At 42.9% G+C, this 19,135-nt stretch overlaps 1 protein-coding gene across 2 annotated transcripts in view; it reads right to left on the reverse strand.

The window, feature by feature from the left end:
- Positions 1–2,962: 2,962 nt before the first annotated feature.
- Positions 2,963–19,135, reverse strand: part of klhdc8a (kelch domain containing 8A) — a 71,043-nt gene continuing 54,870 nt past the window's right edge. For both annotated transcript variants that reach the window (XM_082533586.1, XM_082533585.1), the window contains 3 exons: positions 8,646–8,747; positions 7,887–8,035; positions 2,963–4,625 (listed from right to left, as the gene is read on the reverse strand). In XM_082533586.1, the coding sequence (XP_082389712.1) occupies positions 4,572–4,625; positions 7,887–8,035; positions 8,646–8,747 (305 nt within the window). In that variant the 3' untranslated portion in view covers positions 2,963–4,571. The remainder of the gene's footprint in view (positions 4,626–7,886; positions 8,036–8,645; positions 8,748–19,135) is intronic.

A 19,135-nucleotide genomic window follows, 5' to 3' on the forward strand; every position in this document is an offset into this window, starting at 1 on the left:
ATACTGCATAGCTAAACTATAAGCAATATATCATTTGTTAAAGAGCTGTCTACAACATGTTTAACAGTGTAAATCAGTACAATGACTCTTTGGAACTATTAGTCTGCATCCTTAATAGTTACTCACCCTCACTCAAGCTTCTATTATGAAATCAGATTGTTTTTAACACAAATTCAACTCAACCAAATGATGTGTGAGCATTTGAAGGTAATGGCTACAATAAAAAAATGTGTCCTTCATGGGATAAATGCTATAAACCAACAGCTGCTTCATGAAAATGGAAATGAAATGTATGCGTCATTGCTGACAGAGGGACAAACACAGGGTTGTGATTTCATTTTTCAGATTTTTTAACATCTGAAAAATGAAATCAGATCTGAGTTCTGGACTTTTGGTAGAAGGAAATTATCCCATTTATGTTTTGATCCAGGCTACAGTTTAACACTTCTGTGTCTTGTTTGTCATATTTTTCTTTTCATGAGGCTCCAAATGTTTTCAGTTGGTGAAAGGCGTGAACTACAGGCAGAAGCTCGACACTTTTACCTACAAAGCCATACTGTTGTAACAGATGCAGTATGCAGTTTAGGATTGTCTTGCTGGAATATACAAGGCCTTACCTGAAAAAGCATCACCTCTAAAAACCTGTCAGCAGTGATCCTGTCAATTCTATAGACATTAATGGATTCTTATACTATCAGAGATAGAAGATTTAGAACTGAGTGCTGATAACAAGCTGGATGATCTCTCTGGTCTCTATCATATTGAGACTATCTCTGCAGTCTGTTACATTTTCATATGTATGGGGAATGACCCCCCCCCCAGGTCATGTCGCGTGGATATTTCTCCTCCTAGGACATGGCGTCCACATATGGGGACATCACATTTTGGGTTGTCAAGATAACAATACTCAGTTTTGCACTTTCAAATTTCTTTCAATTGAGCCATATTGCTCAAAGGGACACAATTGTTGTTTCTCATTTTGTTTTTGTACTCAGGAAAAATGCTGCTGTGTTCAGACACCAAATAAAAAGTTTTCCACATGATTACTCAACTGAAATAGCAAAGAGAAATTAAAAATGCATGCCATGAAAGAGTTTGGGTCTTAGGAGGCTAAGACACTTGATCTGCACTTGTTCCAGTGAGTGGTTGTGTACTTTGTGCGGTACAGGGTTTGGTACAGTATGTGGTTTAGTGTGTGGTGACAGTGTGTGTGGTGGGGAGCCTGTTTCAACAGTCTCGCAGGATTTCTTTTACCCCTGGCAGGTTCTGGAGACCCCAGCGATATAGGCAATCTGCAGGTGCCTCCGCTCACCTGGCTTCCCTCACGAAGGAGCCTGCTATCGCTACAGGTAGTGCCTTGGCCTCTTTGTGGGTGCTGCGGTGCCATCTTTGGCTCTCAGTCCCAGCTCCAGCTGGACGACCAGGACTTTCTGATGAGACTGTCTGTCGACTCTGCAGTCATGTTTGGCCCAGGGACAGCCCAACTCCTGCAACAGGCTCGAGACAGCCACGGTGTTGCACAAGAGATAACAAGTGGCCTGCTCAGGCGCTCTGCAATTAGAAGGGAGCCCAGGTCTTCCACACACCAGGTGGCTTCTAAGGTTCCAGCATAGGGCCCTGGGGACCTCAAAGGTGGAGATCTTTTATAGACATAGCATCTGCATGCACCAGAAACAGGGAGGCATGTGCAGCTGAGGCTCAGCTTTCCTCTGGCCGTTCCCTCTCTGCCGGGCAGCACAGGGTGGCTTGGTCTGCTCTGGGGGTGTATCTCGCGTCGTGCTCATGACCCAGGGCATCCACCTGCAGTTTCCCTCTGCTGGGAGGCCGGGCCTATTCTCCAGTGGCCCCTACCTTGCCCCTGTCCTTGGGCAGGAGACAGTAGGGTGGATATCAGGAGGAGGATGCTGACTCTGGTCTCCACTTCCCTGACATGCCTACGGCAAAGATGGGAAAAGTGGGTGTCTCACAGGCAATGGTGGATCAGCAGGATGGCTGTAGGACCCTATCTATCCAGTGGCCCCCCCCCCCCTGGCTCCACATATTCTCTGTTTCGGCGTTCTGTTGCTTTTGGCCGGGACATTGTGGGAGCTCCCAGTTCGGAAGGACATATTTGTCCCAGGCGAGCGGATCTCTGTCCTATCCCTTCCCCACAGGGCTCTGGCAGCTGCCTAGCCCCTGAGAGGGTGAAATTCCATACCCAGGGCTGCCAGCCCATGTGCTAAAGCTGCAGGAGCCCCGTGCAGATCCACCAGGGCTGCCTACTCCCTCGCTCAGGATTGTTATATTCAGGTGCACGGTCCACAATTGGACCCCCAAGAGACTACAGCGGATGCCATCCTGCAGTTCCTGCAGTCCCAGCCAGAGGCGGGCCGTGGCCTCGGTTTCCCCGTGGGACCTAGGCTAGGTCCTTGACGCCCTTCAGCACCCTCCTTTGAGCTGCTGAGGGGCACTGACCTGAAGTCGCTGTCCCTGGTAACAACCTTCTGCTGGCCATACTGTCTACCAGATGGATTAGGATCACTGCAGGTGGTTTCCAGGCACCTGGTCTCCCTGCTGTCCCCTCCCACCTGTCCCAGTCAGTGAGCAAAGCTCACAGTTTTTGACTGTTTTTCTTGTGAAAACAGTCAAGATATAAGGTTTACCTTTTACTTCAACCTGAGTTCTAAATCTAAAGCCTAACTGTATTTGAAGACAGGCAAAACAGACTCAACCAGACTTAATCTTGTTTGTCTGTGAGTTTTTAATTAGACTGATTACTTCCTTTGTTCCCTGATTGCCAAGACTTGGGAGAAATATTGGCAATCAACTAAAATGACATCCTCTGATTGGTCGGGGATAAAGCTAGGGTCGACACCTTACACTTCATATGCTAAAGATCTTCTTCCCCATGAATCACCGTATCAGACTGCTGCTGTCATTGTTAGTCCAGTGGTGCAAAAAACTTGACCTGAGTCTTATTAAATATAGTAAACAATATAATATATAACTGTATTTCATTATTTTAGTTACATAATCACAATTACCTATTTTATTACTTTTCACACAAACACATGGAAATATTCAAAGAGGCTCAACAGTAATTGGAATCATCATACAATAATAATAATAATAAAAAAAAAAACACGCATCTCCACCAAAACACAATGAATTTCAAGGCATTTCAATGGGGGTTAAGGATATCTGCACTGTGGCTGTGCAGCAAACATATGCACGTCCACGTTATCAACAGTGTTTCTGGTCATTTTAACTGAACAAAAGTGAAATAGATTTCTTAACAGCAATTAAATATTTTTTTAAATGTCAAGAGGCTATTAATGTGTCTCTATGAACAAATGGACCTCGACCACCTGTGATGCAGCTGTAATGTGCTGTGTAGGCTCAGAATGATGTGTCACCACTGCCATCTTGTGGGGAAAAAGGTGTAATACAAACTTTTATTTCACTGAATATAACAATATGACATGTTTACACTATAGTGTGGCATGATCGGGTGTAGGAACGATGACTGATCATGATCACGGTGCAGACTGAGATAACATTTTGCAAAGGCTGAACTGTCATCACAATTAATATAAAAACTCCACAGATTAATCATCTGTCACAGAACATAAACCAAAGAGATGATTTTGTTGTTAGCTACAAGAACAGACAAACAAAAGTCAACCTAGAACATAACCTGAGTGAGACGACTACAATATTACTGCACTACACAACATTATAAAACGCAGAGAAAGTGTATTGCTGCAGGAATAAAATGTCTACAATCATCCTGTAAGTCCCACAGGATTCCTTCCTTTGCTTATAACAGCAATTCAGTAACTAGTTTAACCACAAAAAACACGGTTATTTAACACAAGTCTCATTTCATGGATGCAAAGTGTTACATTTGGCCACAAATGTGCACTATTACAGCACGGAGGAGTTTTATTACAGCATTCTGAGTGTAATTACTACAACACATTACACTAGAAATAATTGAAGGCAAAGCTCCCACTCAGTGTTGACTGATTCAGTGCAAATGTTGTTACTGAATATTTTATTAACCAAACACTCAACTGTTTCTAGATCATATTAAATTAGAGATAAGGATTGCAGTTGTGTCATTTAGCTAAATTGAAATCTACCCTTGCTCAATAGTCGGCAAGCTACACGTAAATCAAATGAATGCAGATATGAAACCGCTATATATGCAATATAAATACATCTTCCACGTATCTTCTGTCCACAGGAATAGACACGATAGCTACAAAATAGTTCCTTCCTCAAGTATGCACTACAGTGTACAATGTAGAAGTGTTGCATACATAAAGGTATCAAGGATCAGCTCGGTAAAAAGAAAGAGCCAGCTCCTCCATTGTGCATCTGTGTGCTGACATGTGGGGCTCAGTGCCAGTTACGCCCAGCAGGGGGCAGTCTTATCCGATACATTACATCAGGCAGTCAGACTTGCACTCATTTCTCAGTGTTTGTGATGGTTCTTAAATATTGCACTACAGTCACAACGGGTGTTCGGGAAGGAGGAAGTGGAATCACGGCTCATCTGCGATCATCTGGGCGTCAGTCGCTACAGGCTACAGATACTCTTCTTCTTTAATGTAGAGGATCTCGTGTGCCGAGCTGGGAACCTGAAAGAAAAGACTGGCCGTCAAAGGCTGAAGAGATGTCTCCATAGAAACTAAATCCAGATATATGAAATAAATTAAAATACACATTTGGTCCCTGACTTCAATGTTATAATTTACTTTTCTTCCCATTCTTAGTAAATATGTACAGCATTTTAATGTAATATGATCTTTTTGGATGTGTCACAATTTCTAAAATGTCCAATATTGTCTGTCACGTGGATGAACCATTTGCACTTTCAGGTAATTGGTAGCTAAACAGAAACAATGTTTAGCTAAGGCTCAGCTTGCACTTACAAAACTGGGAAAGAGACATTTTATACACAAAACCTCTCCAACAGTTTTACACAGTGCTCCATTTTTCTATGTACAGGCTGACTTTCTTAAGCCACTCGAATCTGTCATCAATGACTGACAGCGTCTGGAAATGTGTGAATGAATTAATCTCTAGACTGGTCCAAAATTTCAACACAGCAATAAAACCCTCAGTTTTTAGTGCTAGTAGCTAAAAACAAAACACTAAAAATGAAGAAAATAAACAAAAACTAGCTAAGATATGTGCTGCTGTTTTAGTGAGTTGCGTCAGCCAGTCTAAGGAGTATTTATTGCTTATTTCTGTGACTGTGTATGAAGCACTTGTGCTGTTGTGTTGTTTCATTGTCAATCTCTTCATCTATTAACTGAATTGGAAGCATACATTTAAATCTAAACCTTCAGTACGTAGAAGAGGACAGGACTTTACATTGCCCCTTGGGGATAAATAAAGTCTTTTTGACTTTGACTGAAGCTCCTCATCAGATTTGGTGATACACGGACTGTTGAAACAGTTGAAAGCATATATGATGCTGGCTTGAACTTTGTGTATGTGCTGCTACTGAAGCGTCGCTCGTTCTTGCCAGCAGATGGTGCAGCTTGGACTGCAGGTATGAAAGTGCTGATGATGTGGCTCTGCTGTTGTCGGCCTGCCTTCACTGACATAATGTGCCCCTTTTCCATTTAGTGATGCTATGTTTATTAAATGTACTCTTTCCAGATCCTATCTCCTCCATCCAGGATTTAATCAAATGGTCAAAACTGATCAATGTCTGTACCTACCATGCCATTCTGAGTCCAACCTTTTCCAAGCGTAACCTGGAAACTGGGCATAAAAATAGATACGACTGTGTTGACTATAAATTTGTTATTGACTGCTACCTGACCCTCCTCCTCCCTCACCTGAAATAAACTTACTACCTTCAGCGGACATGTCCGCTCCTCCTAGCCTGCTGGTAGCGCGGTCCACTTCAGTGTTGACAGGCTATCACTCGTGAATTGGAGCTGCTTTTACAGAGCAGGTTACTGCTCAGGACCACAGACAAAGCAAGAGATGGACTTATTTTAAAGGTAAATAGAAGTAATACTGTGGCCTTTTTCCAGATCGGACTCAGCCTTCCGATGGGGCTGGCGGGAGCGTGACTGCACATGCAAGTCAGTCATTTTGCGTCGATCAGTGAGTGTATTACTTTATTTAACAGTTCTATGTGTCTCGCTGTCTTTTATACTTGAATACATCAAGAGTACGATTTAAAAAACTGGTTATTAAAAAAAACTGTTGGTGTTTTTTGTTCTGCTAAAACATCTTTTAGGTCTTTCTCTACGCAGGAAAAACACTGCACTGCTGTTTAATTGGAAATAATTGGAAAAATGCTGAATACTGAATCTCACAATCTGCTCCACTGACAAATGGTTCCCATTAATGTGCAGTGTACATTTGCTTATTATCAGCTAATACTATTTTCTTACTCATATTAACAGAGGTTGAATGATTTGGAGTCTACATATATTCTCAGACAGATTATTTAAAAGTCAAATAAATACTAGTGGAGTACGTGATGTAATATAACACCGCTAAATTAAAACTACATTTAAATGCATGCTGCGGTTAATAGATTTGTGGTGTTTGAAAACGAAACCTTTTCCTTGTTAAATACAGAGTTAGGCCCCGGTCACACAGGCCTAGAGGTGGGTCAACCTTTTCACTACCGAGGATCCCAACCCCAAATGTGGATGACAAATCCTCCAATACCTCTGAGATGGTGACATCGGAGAAGAGGGGGAGGGAGGATGGAGCAGTGAAACAAAAATAAATGGACGTTAATTAATAGATGCATCATTCGAAGTAGAGTGTTTGGAGGGCAGCCCAGCTCCTGAAATTCAGATAAATGATCTGCAGTGAAAAATGTTGGTTTTGCTTTGTTACTTTTACACTGAAGTTCTACATGCTCTGTTTCCATCGTGTGTCAAACATCTTCAAGTTCCAATACAGCTTGAAGAGTAAAAGGTGAGTCCGGTCTGCATCTTTCATGCAAACTACAAGTTAACACTGCAGTCTTATAACAACCAAAGCAATCAGATGAGGGATTTTATTTGGCTGGTCTCTAGGCCTCTAAGGCAGTGAGCTCGTTCACTATGAACCTGATATTAAATAGTATAATTCTGCTTTCACTATTTAAGCAGTGGAGTTCCTGCCAGGGGAGCTTTTGCTGCTGTTTGAATTCAGAACCTGACACACAACAGAGATCTGCTTGTTTTTCTGTTCACATTACTTCAAAAAAGGCTTTTTATAAAGTGCGCTCGAAGGGAAACTCCAGAGCTTTTACACATCAAAGTCTGTTTACAGGTAACAAGGAGTACTACTGCATGTGTGGAAAAACTTTGTAAAAAGTCATTTGAGGTCCCAGAGGGAGCTGCGTGAAGTCTGACAAATGTCCTCAGGTGATGCCACTGGAGCAGGAAAAGCAAAAAAAATATGGCTGCATTGTGGGTAATGTAGTCACCAAGTTTTGACAAGAAGAAGAATGCATGGAAATGCAAATAAAGATCTTTTTAACTGGATAGGGAATCTGCTAATAATACCAGTGTGAGCGGGGATGTTATTTTCAGCCCACTTACAGCTATTTTGTGTAAAGCAGGCTCAGATCAGCAGAGGCTCTATCTCAATGGGACAGATGTGCAGTGAGCAGGTAGTCAGACTGTTAAGGTCCTTTTCAGAACGTATTACTCACTAGTCCTTCACCACAGAGTGCCGCTTGGCATGAAATCACAGCTGCTTGCTGAGGTTTAGAAACAAATAAACAGGTGAACTGTGGGTTGCTTATGAGAGACAGCATCTGTCACTATGGATACAGCTGTCCTGATTGTTCAGCGGTGAGGTAATGCAACTATTCTCTGGTTTACTCTACAGACTATACATAACCCTTCCACTTATACTAAGTCCATGTGTACCTGGTTGACTCCTCCCACTACCAGGAGGCGGTCTCTGATGACGATAAAAGAAGCGGAACATCTGGGGAAGTTCATTGGAGCCAACCTTTCCCACTTCTTCTTCTGAGCATGAAAGGCCTCCACAGTGTCTAGTGCTGAAGGCTCATGACCTAAAGAATGGAGAAGAACAGCTCAGCTAATAATCTCTATGCTTTATTCTAGTCCTCTATACATCCAGTTTACAAAGCTAAGACTAAAATGTATTTAGTCTGCAACCCACGTCTATCCCAACATGTCCTTTCATTCTGTTTCTGACTGAATGTCTTATCTGTGTCACTGATGGCTGCTCTGTACTGTGTTGGGATCTTCTTACTGCTGTCCTGGTATTTGGCTTTTCATGTATGCATGTGGAAGGGCATGGAGGTCCCACAAGAGAGCCATGCCAGTATAAATTACAGTATACTTTACTGCAAATGGAGATAATGATCTTCTCTTGATTGTTACAGTAAAATGTATCAAATGTTTGAACTTGCTTGTGAGGCCTTGTTATACTTGCTGGTGTGCAGGAGATTTCTCAGGGGGAAGCTCATGTTTACAGAGAAGTTTCAGGATTTTGCTTAGTTAACAAAACTGCCACTGATAATTTATTCAGACTATCTAAAGCCCAGCAATCCAAAGTGTTCAGGCAGTAAAAAGTGATTACAAATCATCAAGTCCTTGTGTGTAGGTTTTTCAATCAAGCTGATCAGCAGAAATTAGTTTGCAGTTCATCTCTCTTACCAAGTCCTCCTGCGACCACCATCCGTCCACGCAGGAAGGCAGCAGCAAAGTCAGCTCTCTTTGTTTTCATCGCCACTGTCTCCTCTGACTTCAGCCAGGTGCCTGAAAAAAGGGAAAGGATAACAAGCGACAGCTGGGGTGAGCATGTTTGTGTGTGTGCACAAGCTCATAAAGTAGATGAGGTGAAGTCTGGTGGCACCGTAGTCCACCTTCAGCGAGATAGGATGCTGCTGAGTTTTCAGAGGATGACCTACCCAAACAGGTCACCCACAAGGCAGCTGCAGCCAGGACAAGGATCGCACACACACAGGCAACAAGGACAGAAAAAGGTTATAACGAATTCAAAGTACAGGAAGGGAGAAAAGGAGGGTCAAAATAATGTTGGGAGGGAGTCTAGTTGAATGTGTGTTAGGACACTGAAAAAGTCAACAAGAAAAAACATTTATCATTTGGGCTGACGCTGCCGGAAACATTGTCATAGCCGTCATATCATCATATTTCACTGCAGAGCTGGTAAGGTACGTTGCCAAGCTTTCAAGTTGCTGGGAGACTTTGTTCTGTTTCAGTCCTCAGTGCATCTAGGAGGCCTTATCGGGCTGTAGCTCAGGAGGTTGGTGGAGCAGGTCATCTGCTGATTGGAACATTGGTGGGTACATCCCTAGCTCCCTGCCTGTATGCCAAATATCCTTGGGCAAGAAACTAACCCCAAGTTGCTCTCCAATGCTTCCATCGGAGTATGAATGTTAGTCGGAAGGCACTGAAAACAGTGATATGGCATGCAGTGAGTAGAAAAGCGCTATATAAGAATCAGTCCATTTACCATCTACACATATATTTATAATTGTGGTTGGTATGATCTGAATGTATACTAACCATTCAGACCATTTAACCAGATCCTTTTTAAATTTAACACCTATTACTTGTGTAACAAAATTACATGTAATCAAATGACTTAAAGTCAGCATTTTGGACACATTTGTTTGATTGTGTCAATAACACCACTGCATTCAAAACTGAAGCCTCACTGCTGGGAATTGAACGCAGGTGCAGGGTTAATTGAGCGCTAATTCTTATCCACCATCAAACAGCTATTGGCAGCTTTAATCCTAAAATATTGGTAACAACATTAAAATCATCAGACAGGTGGGAAAGACTTTATAATTTAATCTCCTTAATCACCAAAACTTAAGACGGACAGTGTTTTCTTCAGTGCTGTCTGATGTGGTTGTCACGGGGAAGTGACATCTGCGGCACTCACGATGATAAAATGTGTAGTTGATAGTAACAGGAAATGGAAATTCAGCCCTGAAAACAATGTTTCTCTTTCCCCAACAGATTCTGCAAAAACTTCTCATTTTACTTTCAGGCTTTGTTGCTGCCAAGCTTTGTTTATCTGAAGAAAACCCAGACAGGAGAAAATCGTGACAGAGGAAGACAGATAACTTCATTAGGGAGTGAAGGAAAGCGAGGGAGAATTAAAAAGATAGAGACAGAACAGGAGAGAAAAGGAATGTCTTACACTTTATCTTTGTCTATCTCACCTTTCTTCTCTCTCTGCTTTTTCTTTGCACTTGTTTTTCCCCCCATTCTCCTTCTTTACCTTCTCTTCCGCATTGCCTTGTTCCTACCATTTTTCTTTCTCCTTTCTCTCTCTCTCCCTTTCTTCCTACTCAATCTTTTTAAGAGGTAGAGACAAGGTCGAGAGCGACAAACAGAGGTAGAGAATGAAAACGAGATAAGAAGCCAGATGGTGAGTCTTGCTGTGTGTTGCAGCAGTGTGTAATGAAGAGCCGTGCTTCTCTTTCCAGCCTGGTTAAGTTAAACTAAAGGGAACAGAGCAGAGATCACAGCTGGCCGTCCACTCTGTTCTGTTTTCTCCATAGCAAAAAAATCCTGTCTTGGTGTTGAACATCATCTGTGCAATTCAAAAAAACCCAGAAGTTATTTATAGTTAGGAATCAGGTTAGACCACCAAAACATGGTTGTAATGTTGAATAATGTGATGCATAATAAGCAGATAAGCTTTAGCTTCTTTATGTCGCTTATTATCAAATTGCTTGTTAAAAAATGTTCACACACAATCACAGCTTTAAGGCTGTATGTGAGTCATTTCATAACACTAATGTCCAACAGACTTGGATCAGATGTTAATGGAGCTTTAGTGTTCCAGCTCTACAGTACAAAGTCAGTGCAAATTTCAATAGTCTGACTGAGCTTTCTTGCTGAAACCATTGATACTCAGGTACTCATCACGACTAAAAACAGCTACTGGATTAAATACTTATTTGCAACAGTATTGATATCAAGAGTGGCGCCTCTGCCTCCTCCAGCTGACATACAAACACATAAACAGTAGCCAGCAATTACTGACAGTCACAATAGCAATCTATTATTATTAAAGTAGTACGATTAATAGACGGTGTTCATTAAACAGGATAATACAGTTATATGTGTCTACAGTGTGACTGAGGCAGGAAAAACTCTCCCAGCCACTAACGACAGCCTTACCAACTCTATTTGATCAGCAATGAGACATGACGAGCGCGGGACAACCTCTGACAACCTCACAATATTGTTTTCAATTTGTTGTTATTTAATTTTATTCTTTTGGGCTGTACTTATGTTACTGTATTTTTTGGCACTATGTCAGACAACTTAAGTACAGTCCTGTGACTGACATTGTTGTTATTGGTGGTTTGGCTGTATTCAGGAGGTCGAGCAGGTCATCCAGTGATTGGAAAGTTGGTGGTTTGATTCCTGGCTGCTCTGTGGCAGCATGCCAGAGAATCCTCAGCCAAGAAACTAACCCAAAGTTGCTCTTCGATCATTGACGTGTGAACGTTAGATCGACAACACTTAGGCATAAAAAAAAGTGCTTGTATGAATGGGTGAACGAGGCATGGTGTAAAAAGTGCTTTGAGTCCTCCACGAAAGTAGAAAAATGCCATATAACATCCAGACTAGTACTATTTTTATCTTTGTATTAAGAAAAAACATTCTTCCCCCGTGGTGTCAAAATGGCATCAAGTAGTTTAAGTGTTGGTACTGGGTTTGATATTCTAGTATTGTACCAACCCTACCAGTGCAAAGACATCTCAAGCAGATTATTTCCTGCTGTTTGCTGCATGTGAGAAAGGACAGTTGTGGAAAATATCCTGACCTGATTCACCAGAAATTGTCCAAAGCAATATCTAAAAACTGCTTGATTTTTGCATTGTGAAAGATTCTGGATGTATGCTCTGAATCATCGACATTTAAGCTGCAGCAACAGAGTCTTTTGATTAAACTAAACCTTAAGAAGATTAGTTATTTTGGGAATTGATGGTAATTTAGTCCAGTAATACTGGGTCATTTTTGTAGGATGTATTTTGAAATATTATATAACAAAAGTGCTGTATGACAGCAAAACAATCTCATGTAGTGATATGTAAATCGTCTTTACAAAACGAGCCACTTCAGAGCACAGTGCATTTCCTGTGTCTGCTTTTTATTTTTAGCGGTTGAATAAAAATATCTCTCGTCACTGCACTACATCGTCTGTTAAAGACTTCATTACAAAAGGGCAGTTCTATAACCTCGTCTTTGATGTTTTCTTCTATATTTGTATTCATAAAAACAGGCATCAATCTAGAAAGAATTCAGACAGTAATAGCTGATTTTCAAAGAGTGCTTACAGTGTTGCAGGCTGGGTTTTTGTCTTTAAATTACAGCTGTGTCAACACATCCTTCTACAGACTTGTGGTTCAATCCTTTGAGACTGAGCTGCAACTGCAGGCCTCGTTCCTATTTGCTTTGGAGGGATTACACAAGTCTTCACGCCAAGATTTTCTTTGTAGGATGCGGGGAAAACACCAGCATGCATTATTCTCCTCTGGTGGGAGACTGCAGAGGAGAATAAAGAGGCGAGAACGAGAGAGAAAACACAGAGAGAGGATTTCAGATAGAGAGAGAGCGAGACAATGGAATGAAGGAGATGAAGCGATTCTCTGAAGACTGGGCTTTGTAGTCTGTGTGGTGGTAATTTCGTCTGTGGCTCTCCTCTGTAATTGTCCCTCATGATTAAAACTAGAAAGGGATGGTGATTGGTTCTCGCTCTTTGATAGCTTGGGTATGTCACGTTTGAAATCTTACAGACTGCTGACCGCACAGATGATCCTTTTGGACAGAATGTATCTCACTATGATGTTCTGTCATTTCTAATAATTACAAGCTGGTCTAAGAAGCCAGTCCACTTTTGCTCTATTCTCATTTCTGCTTCATTCCATCTGCTTTGTTATGTTTTAGTCCCTTCTGTTTTTTTAAATTATCTCAAGCGGGACATAAATCACAGTCACAACATGGGAGTTCGTTTGTTATAAGTAGGTCTCGGGGGGGACTGCATCATTTGTGGTTATTGTTCATGTTGCCTGAGCTGTACGAGCTTTAGCAGAACAAAGGAAAGTGCTGCTTTGTTAGATGCAGTAAAAGCAGCAGAATTCATTATTCCAGCTGAAGGTTTGTAACAGAAAAGCAACTGAATTTGAAATTTTCAATCACACTGAAACACCAGCTGAGGTTTATCTGTAGCTCACAGCTTTTGTGCTTACTGAAGATTTAAACTTTTACCATTGGTGAAGACTCAAGCACAAATCTCGACTTATTATTTGGTTAATTTAGGAAGAATCAAGAGGTTTATTGTCATGTATGCCGCACAGCAGTGGTGCTTAGCAATGACATTTTTACTTTATGAGTTCCCCACACACAAATAAATGAAAATAAATAACTAAACTAAACAAAAAATAAAATAAAATTCAATACAAAATACTATACACACAAGGCTAGAGTGTAGTCAGAATATAAATTGCAATTAGTATGCAAACTACTTTAATTCAAAGACATCCAGAATGTTTTAGCGTTGTTATATAAACTGTATTATTTAATAACATTTTATAAGTGACAGTAGGAATCAAACAAACATAGAAAAAGGTGTAGGCCACACCTACTACTACTAGAAATATTAATCTCAGTTTTTTTATGCCCTCTTTTCTGTCTCCTTCCACCGTCTCTCCTCACCGTTCTAACTGACCCATGGCAGATGGCTGAGCCTCCCTGACCTTGGTTCAGTTCCTTTTAAATGAGAGTTCTTCCTCCCCACCATTGCCAAGTGAACAGGCACCTTACAAAGTTGTTGTCAACTGATGTGATATAAATAAAGCTGAAGCTGAAAAGCTGATTGGATGGTTCATATGCAGGCTGAGAAGCCCACAGATGTTGTTTTTCCACCCAAAGTAACTTTTTCCCTTCAGGTTCTCGTATGTCTGCATTTCTACTGCAGTGAAGATCCGTAAAGATTAGACAAATTAGTCAACTGACGTAGTGACAACTGTGTTTACAAGCAGGATTATAAAAACATAACAATCACATTAAATCTCAGCTGTCTGCATCTCTTTTTCTGTTCTCCAATTTCATCACTTTTTTTTTGTTAACATCACTCTCTCTCTCTCTGTTCACTTTCTAGCTTGCTTAACCACCGCCACTCATCTCTCTCTTTTATTTTCACTCACTCTCTTTCTCTAAAGCTAAATCTCTCGGGATTTGACCAAAGTCATATTAAGCAAAAAAACAAGAAAGATGACTCGAGTCATCCAGCACAACAACACTACTGATTTACCACCGGGCAACAAACTGTTTTGAAAGCTCAGTCGCTGCTAACCAGCTAGTTCTACATCGTCCAAAGTAGGGAGACATGAGATTCAGGTTGGTACTGTTAATGTTCCTTGTGTTGGACTGAAGTCATTCTTTTCCTTTGGAGAGCCACTGTTAATAGGGGACCAATGCTGGAGCTCAGTGGGAATGCACAGCAGGAGAAGCACTACCACAACCTGCTGCAGTTCTAGATTGTAACGTTGGGGTCCATCTATAGTATAAAGAACGTACTGGAGAGGCATCTGCTCATCATTCTGTTACATACTGTAAAAATGTTTTGCTTATTAATAGGTTTTAAAAAACATGTTAGCCTCACTGGGTTGCACAGTGGTTAAGACTGTTGCCTCACAGCAAGAGAGCCCTAAAGGCAAAATGGGGTCCAGGTTCGTATTAGCAGCTGATGACAGGAGGGTGACTGGAATTCTTTGGGAAATTGTCTTGTTTCTGTAAGGTATCTGGATATTTTTAATTGCATCTTGGAATGGATGTTTAACCAATCATCCTCAAGAGTTAGTCTCAGAGTTTGTCACCTTTAGTTTAGCGTATCTTTGCACAAATCATTTATTTGAACAATTCTGTTTCACAGAGCTGCTGTTAAACGATCTCCGATAGCTCGCCATCATCAGCTGCACCTCACCTCAGCACATCTCTGCTGAAGTTCAAACACCAGCAGCTCTGCAGCCAAGTATCACCTCACAAGCAGGGATTGTAAGAATGCTACATAAACTTAAGTTAGAGGATATTTTTCAAGTTGAATTCCATGAGAAATTGCTCCAGTAGCTCCAGGACCCTTGCAAAATATTTAAACAGCTTTTTGTCCAGTTTCTAAGACATGAGCCTGGGCCTTTACCCTTAACAACACTGTTAAAGTGAGATGAACGGAATTTTCTTTGTGTGGTGCACAACACTGAAATCAACTACTTTGGAAACTAAACAAAAAAACATGAAAAAACCTAAACTTCGAAAAAATAAACTGTCCATATCAGGAGTTACCACTTGAAGAAAGTGGGAAAAATATTTCCTGAGTAATTTGGGTGCAACATTACTCAGGCAGCATGGTTGCCTCACAGCAAGAGGGTCCTGAGTTCAACTCCACCATCAGGACGGGGTCTTTTTGTGTGGAGTTTGCATGTTCTCCCCATATTTGCATGGATTCTCTCCAGGTGCTCCGGCTTCCTCGCACAGTCCAAAGACATGCAGTTAGTGGGGATAGGTTAATTGGAAACTCTAAATTGCCCATAGGTGTGAATGTATATATAGATGGCGCCGGTGAGGTCGGCTGCCGTCACGACTGCTCCGACCACTTTTTCTTTGTCTTTGTTTTTTAAGTTAGTTTTCAGCGTTTCTAAATCGGCAAAATCATCACCATTGGGTACATTAGGTATGACAGTGACACTCTTGTTTCTATTGGTATACAATGTACTCACAATTCGAAGTTTTTAACTCCGGATCCGAGCTGGCCGAGTGAGATCTCGAGGGAGAACAAAGGGAAGCGGCGGCGGCCTAGAGGGAAGCGAGCCGGCGTCAGGAACAGGCTGAGAGCTCGTGCACACCGCACACCTCTGCCTAGCATCCTGCTCGCCAACGTCCAGTCACTGGAGAACAAGCTTGACGACCTCAGGGCCAGGATAAAGTTCCAGAGAGACATTCGGGACTGCAATCTCCTCTGCTTCACCGAGACATGGCTGAACCCAGCGGTGCCGGACCACGCCATCCAGCCGGCCGAGTTCTTCTCGGTTCACCGCATGGACAGGACACGGGACTCGGGGAAGTCAAGGGGAGGCGGCGTGTGTTTAATGGTGAACAACAACTGGTGCAACAGTGCGAACGTTGTTCCTCTCACACGCTCCTGCACACCAAATCTGGAACTACTGTCCATCATGTGTCGTCCTTTTTATCTACCTCGGGAATTTACATCGGTCATTGTAAGTGCCGTTTATATTCCACCACAAGCGGACACGGTCACCGCCTTATGCGAGCTGCATGAGGCACTCACACAGCACCAGACACAACACCGGGACGCTGCGCTTATTGTGACGGGGGACTTTAATAGCGCCAACCTCAAACGCGCAGCGCCGAACTTTTATCAACACATCACCTGCCCCACCAGGGGTGAAAGGACACTGGACCACTGCTACACTACGGTCAAGGACGGCTACAAGGCACAATCCCGCCCCCCGTTTGGCAAATCTGATCACGCCGCCATCTTCCTCATGCCAAAATACAAACAAAGGCTGAAACAGGAAGTTCCGGTTCAGAGGAAGGTCGCGCGCTGGACGGATCAATCGGTGGCCGCGTTACAGGACGCACTCGATGACGCAGACTGGGGCATGTTCAGAAACAGCTCCGACGATGACGTCAACGTGTTTACGGAAGCGGTTGTGGGATTCATCGGGAAACTAGCGGATGATACCGTGGAGACAAAGACTATCACAACGTTTCCCAACCAGAAGCCGTGGGTGGATAAAACCATCCGCGACGCTCTGAGATCCCGCACCGCTGCCTACAACACGGGACTCATGACGGGGGACATGGACCCGTACAAAGCCGCGTCATATAACGTGCGGAGGGCGGTGAAAGAGGCGAAGCAGCGCTACGGGAGGAAACTAGAGTCACAACTCCAACAGAGTGACTCTAGGAGCCTGTGGCGGGGACTAAGGACAATAACGGACTATAAAGCACCAACAACCGGTATGACGAACGCGGCCGTGACTCTGGCAGACGAGCTGAACACTTTCTATGCTCGCTTCGAGGCTGCAGCTAAGGTCTCCAACAATGCTAGTGTTAGCGACGCTAACGGCTGCAGACAGGAAGATACTGCCAGCACCGGAAACGTGCTCGTCATCTCCGAGCATGAAGTAAGGAGAGCCTTCAAGAGAGTGAACACCAGGAAAGCAGCAGGACCAGACGGCATCCCAGGTCGTATCCTAAGAGACTGCGCATACCAGCTAGCTCCTGTGTTCACTGAGATATTCAACATCTCTTTATCTCAGTCGGTGATCCCCACATGCTTCAAAGAGTCCATCATTGTTCCTGTCCCGAAGAAACCCCACCCTGCTTCTCTCAATGACTATCGCCCTGTAGCCCTCACCTCAGTAGTGATGAAGTGCTTTGAACGCCTGGTCAGAGACTTCATCATTTCTTCACTACCAGACACACTGGACCCACTACAGTTCGCTTACCGTCCAAATCGTTCCACAGACGATGCCATCTCTCATCTCCTCCACACATCACTCACTCACTTGGACACTAGAAGGGGGAATTATGTTAAAATGCTCTTCATAGACTACAGCTCTGCATTTAACACCATAATTCCCTCCACACTCACCACCAAGCTGGAGCATCTGGGACTCAGCTCATCTATGTGTCAGTGGATCTCCAACTTCCTAACTGGCAGACCACAGGCAGTAAGGATGGGCGGACATGTCTCAGCCTCCACCACTCTCAGCACTGGAGCCCCCCAGGGGTGTGTTCTGAGCCCCCTGCTGTACTCTTTGTACACATATGACTGCGTGGCCACTACCAGCTCCACCACCATCATCAAGTTTGCTGACGACACCGTCGTGGTGGGCCTGATCTCTGATAACAACGAGACGGCCTACCTGAAGGAGATTAGGAATCTGGAGAACTGGTGCCAGAGGAACAACCTCCTTCTAAACGTCAGTAAGACAAAGGAGCTGATAGTGGACTTCAGCACTAAGCAGGAGAGGAACTACCAGACCCCCGTCATCAACGAGTGCCCAGTGGAGAGAGTGGACAGCTTCAAATACCTCGGAGTTCACATCACGCAGGACCTGTCATCGTCCTGTCACATCAACACCGTGGTGAAAAAGGCCCGACAGCGTCTCTACCACCTCAGACGCTTGAGAGACTTCCAACTGCCCTCCAAGGTGCTCAGGAACTTTTACTCGTGCACCATAGAGAGCATCCTGGCGGGAAACATCTTAACCTGGTTCGGGAACAGCACCATGCAGGACAGACGAGCTCTACAGAGGGTTGTGCGGTCAGCTGAGCGCACCATCCGCTCCGAGCTCCCTGACCTGCACTCAATCTACAGCAGGCGGTGCTGGACCAAGGCCAGGAAGATGGTGAAGGACCTCAGCCATCCCAACAACAGACTGTTCTCTCTGCTGAGGTCAGGAAAGCGATTCCGCTCCCTGAAGACCAACACAGAGAGACTGAGGAGGAGCTTCTTCCCGCAGGCGATATGGTCTCTCAATCACACCACCACACAGTACTGACCCACACATACGGTTCTTACACACACACTGGACTTTCTGGACTTTGGTTTTGCACAACACTGGTCACTATATTCTTCATTTCCGGTTAATACTTGTACAGCTGCTGTTATTGTGTATATATTTATTTATATTTAGATTTCTTCATACATTCTTATATAGTTCTATATTGTGTATTTTGTTGTACAGTTATTTTATTTTCAACTTTAATTTATATATTTATCTTTATCTTATTCTTCCCAGTTAAATTTACCCTTCATTCTAATTTGTGTTGTACAGTTATTTCATTTTTAACCTTAATTTATATTTTATTCCTTCCTAGTTAAATTTACCCTTTTTAATTTTTCATATTTATTTCCTATCTTATTCATAGCCTTTTCCTTTTTTGTTCTCTTTAGGTCACGAGCAGTTGTCCAAGCATTTCACTACATATCGTACTGTGTATGACTGTGTACGTGACAAATAAAATTTGAATTTGAATTTGAATTTGAATTTGAATGTGAGTGCGAATGGTCGTCTATGTGTCAGACTGGTGACCTGTCCAGGGTGTACCCTCCCTCTCGCCCC

Source organism: Aulonocara stuartgranti, assembly GCF_965226115.1.
Source record: "Aulonocara stuartgranti genome assembly, chromosome: 5".
Taxonomy (NCBI): domain Eukaryota; kingdom Metazoa; phylum Chordata; class Actinopteri; order Cichliformes; family Cichlidae; genus Aulonocara; species Aulonocara stuartgranti.